Source organism: Nannospalax galili, unplaced genomic scaffold (genome assembly GCF_000622305.1).
Source record: "Nannospalax galili isolate Female #2095 unplaced genomic scaffold, S.galili_v1.0 scaffold1327, whole genome shotgun sequence".
Lineage (NCBI taxonomy): Eukaryota > Metazoa > Chordata > Mammalia > Rodentia > Spalacidae > Nannospalax > Nannospalax galili.
This window is the reverse complement of record NW_008355982.1, coordinates 644,762-651,814: the sequence shown is the minus strand read 5'-3', so window position 1 is coordinate 651,814 and position 7,053 is coordinate 644,762. Positions and strand designations below refer to the sequence as shown.

At 47.5% G+C, this 7,053-nt stretch overlaps 1 protein-coding gene across 1 annotated transcript in view; it reads left to right on the top strand.

Annotated features, from left to right (window-relative positions):
- The first annotated feature begins 1,343 nt into the window (after positions 1-1,343).
- Positions 1,344-7,053, top strand: part of Ttc28 (tetratricopeptide repeat domain 28) — a 617,298-nt gene continuing 611,588 nt past the window's right edge. Inside the window, exon 1 of the mRNA XM_029556666.1 lies at positions 1,344-1,617. Within this exon, the coding sequence (XP_029412526.1) occupies positions 1,522-1,617 (96 nt within the window). The 5' untranslated portion in view covers positions 1,344-1,521. The remainder of the gene's footprint in view (positions 1,618-7,053) is intronic.

Sequence of the window (7,053 nt, the reverse complement as noted above, 5' to 3'; positions counted from 1 at the left end):
TGAGGTCAGCCTGGTCTACATAGTGAGTTCTAGGTCAGCTGGGGCTGCAGGGAGACCTTGTCTCAAAAAGACAACACAAAAGCTCTCTCTTTTTTATCTATCTATCTATCTATCTATCTATCTATCTATCTATCTATCTATCTATCTATCTATCTATCTATCTATCTATGTATATATCTTTGTATCTATCTACCATCTATCTATCTATCTATCTATCTATCTATCTATCTATCTATCTATCTATCTCTATCTATCTATCTATCATCTATCTATCTATCAATCATCTATCTATCTATCATCAATCATCTATCTATCTTTTTTGGTCTTTTGAGACAGGGTCTCCCTGCAGCCCCAGCTGTCCTGGAACTCACTATGTAGACCAGGCTGACCTTGAACTCACAGAGATCCGCCTGCCTCTGCCTCCCAAGTGCTGGGATTAAAGGCGTACACTAGCACGCCAGGCCTAAAAAAGCTCTTCTGGTAGCGAAAATGTTCTCTGCTATTTTTCTGCCAGCTTTCTGGATTTCTGAGAGGTTTGCAGCAAGGAACAGAAAGTGAAGATGTGGGAAGACTCACCGGCAGCCTCAAGGTTGAGTGGAAGCCGCCCAGCTAATTACACTGCAGGGTTTGCAAAACAGTTCATTAAAGTTTTAGGACTTCTGGAAGGACAGCAAGACAGGAATTACATCCATGAGCCTGGGCAAGCTTGGAGTGTGTCAAGGCATAATGCGCGCATTACTGTCCCCAAACACACACACACACACACACACAGAGCCCAGGTCAACCTTGTGAACTATTGCACACCCACCCTGCACACGCAGAAATCAAGGCTCTCTAGACTTGGTGACATGCTCAAGAGATGGAGGCCTTGCACCTTTTCTAGGGATCCCCTGGCTCTTACCGTTAAAATCTCCTACAGGGTCCTGTCTCCAGAGAACCACTTAGTGAGGACCAGGATGGATGCTGGATCATTTCCTGGAATCTTCGGACTGGACACAGGCTCCGGAAGACTGAGCAAGGGTTAGTGCTGACGCTAGACTTGAACTCGGGTCACTGTGTCTCACACCTATCCTTGCACGCGCCTTAACAGCTCCAGGACTGGGACCTCGCCGCATCGGTGGCGCCCTTGCAGGGGCAGGTCTTCAGGGGCGGGGCGGAAGCGACTCCAGGGGCCACGCGAGAATTGGGCGCGGGGGCCAGTCCGGCAGTCCACAGTGCGGCGGGCGGCGGCTCACAGGCAGGAACGGCGTGCTCTCCCTGGCTGTTTGGGCGCGGCGGGTGGAAAGCGCGACGCCCAGAACAGCGACCCGCTCTGAGGGCTCCGGGTCGGGCGCGCGGGAGGGGGTGCGGCGCGCGTGCGCGTTGCGTGCGGGCTCGACGGGGGCGCGCGTGCGCGGTGGTGGGGGACGGGGGATCGCTCGGCGGCGCGCGGCACGGCGGGAACATGGCGCGCGGGAGCGGTGCGCGCGCCTAGTTGGCTGGACTGTTAGCTCGAGGCGGACGCTGCCGGGCCCCGCGGGGATGGAGCCGTCTCTGCCGCCGGCGCCCGAGCGGACTCCGGGCTCGACCCCGGCGCGGAGCCGCAGACGGCGGGAGCCTGAGTCTCCGCCGGCGCCGGTGAGTGTGCGCGGAGCGCGGGCCGGGAGACTTTCTTTGTGAAACTCCGTGGGTGCCAGCCGGGCCGGGCCTGCGGCTAACCGGAGTCCTCCAGGCGGAAGCCACCCCGCCGTCGGGGTTCGAGCTCTGGCGCCAGCCGGTGGGCAGCGAGACCCGCTCTGCTGGCTGCCCGCCAGCTTCTGATCCGGCGGCGATGCGCGCGCGGGGCCGGGTATGCAGTCGGCGCCTAATGTCCGCCGCTCCTCCTCCTCGGCCCCGCCCCCTCGGGGCGGAATCCCGCGACTGAGTCCACCAGAGCTGTGGGCTGCAGCTGCGGAGGCTCAGGTGCTGCCACCCGGGTCGGGTGGGCAAGGGAGTGCGCTCTTTGGTCCCGGAAGGCGGCAGTGGTACTGGGACGCTTTTTGGTCAACCTGGGTGTTTGGGCGTGTCTCCCGGATGAAGGATGCTCAGCAAAGTAGACTTGGTCTGTGGTGCTCTGGATGGATGGAGTGGGGTGGCCTTTCACCCAGGGCTCCCCACACTCCTTCAGGTAACTAAGCCTGCCCAGGGTATAGGAATAATTAGAAGTGTATTAAAATAGAGACTTGTACACCCCACACAGAGAACCACAAACTCTGGCTTTTCAAGACAGAAGAGCAGATTTGGAATTTTTAACAAGCTGTGATCAGGAGAGTCTGGCAGACTGTAAAGTGTCTTGTGAGCAGACACTTGCTGTTTGCACTTCCTCTGCAGGGTGCCTGGCACAGGGTTAGATGTTCAAGTAAATATTTGTAGGAAGACTAAATGACCCCGGAGTTTGCAACCTAGGACCTTTTGAGACACTTCAGGAGTTTTTTGAGATTACTATCTCTGTCATTTTTACAGTATATATGATTTTTTTCCATCAGCTCCCGGTTTAGCTTTTGTGAGTGTTTGTAATTTCATGTGCCCAGTGTGTTTTGGTCAAAGTACATGCTGGTTAGTGTAAAGAATTAACTCTGTATAGCCTGGCTAGTTAAAATTAATTCTGAGGGCTGGAGAGATGCCTCAGTGGGTAAAGCACCTTAAGCCAAGCCTGAGCATCTGCATTCCCTCCCTGGAACCTACATGGTAGAGGGAGAGAACTGACTCCAGCAGGTTGTCCTCTGACCTCTTCACCTGTGTGAACACACACACACACACACGGATGAGCACACGTGCACACACAAATGAATTAGTAAAATTTCAAAATATAAAATTAATGAAATAAAATTCTGAATTTAAAAAGTACATTTTCATCCAAACAAATCTGAATTTAGTCAAGAAAGTTGGCAGTTTGCTGTTGCTCTTTTGTAGTTTTTCAAATTTATTTTTTAGTTCATGTGTATGAATGTTTTGCCTGCATGTATGTAAGTGCACCACTGTGCCTGCAATACCCAGGTGGGATTCCCTGAACTGGAGTTATGGACAGTTGTTAACTGTCATGTGGGTGCTGGGAACTGAACCCTTGTCCTCTGCAGGAGCAGCCAGTGCTCTTAACTACTGAACCATCTCCCCAGCCCCGTTTTGTTTTGTGCCAATACTACTATTGCTTGATACTTCAGAGGCTTTTTTCCCCCTTCATCAAATTGAATTTCATTTAGCTGGTTTCACCTCAGTAGAGTTGTTTAGTAACCAGAAATCAAGGTTTGGAGTTGAGACTTCATCTGAAGAAGAAAAATTGGAAGCTTACATGGTATGTCTAAATGTGTTGTCTTTTAGCTTATCTAGAAATCTTTAGGAGCTAGCAGTGGGTAAAATGCTTATTATGCAAGCATGGGAATGTGAGTTTGATCCCTAGCACCAGTGTGAAAGCAGGGCTGGAAGTGGGCACCTGTACCCCCAGCACTGGGGGAGGTGGTGACAGGTGGATCCCTGGTATTCACTAGCCAGGCAGCCTAGCTGCAACAATGAGCTCTAGGTTCAGTGAGAGTCCCTATGTCAAAAAAGAAGGTAGAGAGCAGTAGAGGAAGATGCCAGAAGTCAACATCTAGCCTTCATATACACATTCACAGGAGTGCACCCACGAGTACACAATAAAGTAAACCATCTTTTTAAAAAGCTTTATTAAAAAAATAAAAAATGAGATAAAATTTACCTACCATAAAATCAACACCTGCAGTGTTGTATTAGGTCCTCTTCTCCTTGCTGTGACCACTGACAAAGAGCAGCTTTGTGGAAGGTTTGTGGTTTGAGGCACCATCCATCATGGGGAGCAGACATGGTGGCAGGAATGCAGGCTGCTGGCCACACTGCATTGGAAGTCAGAGAGCAGTCATTTTGGAGATGGGGTCTCTCACTGAACCTGGAGCTCACTGTTTTGGCTTGCCTGACTGGCTCCAACCTTGGGTCTGCCTATCCCCCCCCACCCCGTCCCCAAAGTTATGGGGGACATACTGGCTAGATATTACATGGGCTGAACTCAGCACACTTAACCCCATGGATTCATTTCTCCAGCCTCCCTTAAAGCATTTTTGTCCCTCTACATGAAACCCCTTATCCTTAGCAGTCATTCTTTATTCCCCTGTCCTTCAGCCCCCTACAGTCACTCTCTGCCTCTATGAATTTCGCTATTCTGAACCTTTTCTATAATGGAACCTCACAATGTGTGGTCTTTTTTGACTGACCTCATTTAGTATAGTGCATACAAGATTCATCCATGCTGTAGCTATGTGTCTGTGCTCTTTTTTTTTTTTTTTTTTTTTTGAGTGAGGGTTTCCCTGTAGCCCCAGTTGGCTTGGAACTTGTTGTGTAGACCAGGCTGGCTGCAATCTCAGAGTCTGCCTGTCTCTGCCTCCTAGTGCTGGGATTAAAGTTGTGTGCCACAATTTGAGTGGAAATAATGTGCTTTGATGCAAAAAGTTGTTTTTTTTTTTTTTTTGCCTTTTGAGTCAGGGTCTCCCTGTAGCCCCAGCTGGCCTGGAACTCACTATGTAGACCAGGCTGGCCTTGAACTCACAGAAATCTGCCTGCTCTGCCTCCTGAGTGCTGGGATTAAAGGCGTGCGCCACCATGCCCGGCGCAAAAAGTTTTTAACGATGGGGAAGCCCAGCTTACCATTTTTTCTCTTTTGTCCATGCTTTTGGTGTCATATCTGAATCCTTTGCCAAATATAAGTCATAAAGTTGCTACTGGGGTTGAAGAGACAGCTCAGCAGATAGGAGTGCTTGTTGCTCTTCCAGAGGACCTGAGTTCCCAGCACCCACATCAGAAGGCTCACAGTGCTTGTAATTCCAGCTCCAGGGGATCAGATGCCTTCTGGACTCCTCTGGCACCTGCACACATGTGTCATACACTCACACAGACACACACACATATTTAAAAAATATAAAAATTTATTCTTGCCCTTTATTTAGATTGTTTACCATTTTAAATTAATTTTTATGAATGGTGTGAGTTATTAGTCCAAATGCATTTTTTTTTTTGCCTGTGGATATCCAGTTTCCCAGCACCATATATTGACTAGACTAATGGTCCTCATACCCTTATTGAAAATCAGTTAATGCCTTATCCCAGCATAGGGGAGGTCCTGCCTCAAAAAAAAAGAAAAGAAAATCAGTTGATCATGTGTAAGGTTTTATTTCTAGACTCTGTTTCTGCTTTTAATACCTTAAAAATATTTATTATTTTTATTTTATGTGTATGAGTATATTGCCTGCATGTATGTGAGTGTACCCATGTTGTGCAATGCTGAGGAGGTCAGAAGAGGGCTTTGGATTCAGTTCGTAGCTGCCATGTGGGTGCTGGGAATCGAACCCGGGTCCTCTGTAAGAGCAGTCAGTGCTCTTAATCACTGAGCCATCTCTCCAGCCCCCAATATCTTAAATTTTAAAATTACTTTATTGCTTTTTTTTTTTTTATATGTCTGTGGGCACATGAATGGAGGTCAGAGAACAACTTCCATTTTCTCTCCTTCCACCATGTGGGTTCTGGGGCTTGAACTCAGATTGTCATGCCTGGCAGCAAGTGCCTTTACCTACTGAGCCATCTTGCTGGCCCCTGTTTAATTTTGAGACAGTGTCTCACTGTGTAAGTTTGGCTGGCATGGAACTTGTTCTGTAGATCAAGCTGGTCTTGAACTTGTGTCAATCCTCCTGACTCTGTTTCCTGAGTGCTGAGATTACTTCTGGCTTGTTAGAAAGTAGGTCACTATTTAGAACAATGCCTTGATTATGGAAGGCATTGAATGTTTGTTGTTTACTTTCTTTTGCTAATTAGCTCTTGTAAAAAACAAAGTTAACAAAGTCCAAAATACCCACAGGAAACACAGAATTAAAAAAGAAAAAACCTCCTCAAAATCCTTAGACATTGTTTCCCATCATCCCCTAGGGGGAAAAAAAAAACAACCACAAGCACCACAAACCTCGGTTCTTCCCCATTCTTTTCTATGACCCGAGAAATCCCAGTGAACATTTGAGGAACAGTGAAGGAAGGCAGTATCATATACCATATAGCCGTGTGGTAAAAGCTGGTAAGTCGTGGTTGCTGTGCAAGATATTTAACAGTGCACTTCTAGGAATTACTATGATTTTATTTTTTGAGATAGCGTCTCAGTCTGTAGCCCAGGTGAGCATGGAACTCAATATGTAAAATAGGCTTATATTGAAGTCATAGCAATCCTCCTGCCTCAGCTTCTCAAGTGCTGAGACTACAAGTATGTGCTACCACACGCTTTAAGTATTATCAAAAATAGCAAAAAGCTAATTCAAAGATTCAGTTTTACTCCATATTTCTTAGTGTGTACTTTTTTGCCATTTTCTCCTAAAAACTGAAATTATCTTTTAAAATTACATTTCATGTTTACAGCTCTTGCTTCCTGTGATTTTATTTTTACTGTTTTTTTTTGTCTTTTGGAGACAGGGTCTCCCTGTAGCCCCAGCTGTCCTGGAACTCACTATGTAGACCAGGCTGGCCTTGAACTCACAGAGATCCACCTGCCTCTGCCTCCCAAGTGCTGGGATTAAAGCTGTGCACCACCATGCCCGGCTATTACTGCTTTTTATACAGGGTCTTGCGGTGTAGCTGGCCTTGGATTTGTCATCTTCCTACTTCAGCCCCCTGATTACTGGGATAGTAAAATTTTCACCACAATACCTGGCTGAGTTACTGCTAATTTTTTTAAAAATTATTTTTATTTTATGTGTATGAGTGTATTGCCTGCATGATGGGAGTGCATCCATGTTGTGCAATGCCACGGAGGTCAGAAGAGGGTTTCGGAATCCCTTGGCACTGGAGTTAAGGATGGTCCATAGCCACCATGTGGATGCTGGGAATTGAACCCGGGTCCTCTGCAAGAGCAGTCAGTGCTCTTAACCGCTAGGCCATCGCTCCAGCCCCGTTACTACTAATTTTTAAAAACACTGTTTGAAAAGCAGATACTTGGCTGGAGAGTTGGCTCAGCGGTTAAGAACACTGGCTGTTCTTGCAGAAGACCCGGGT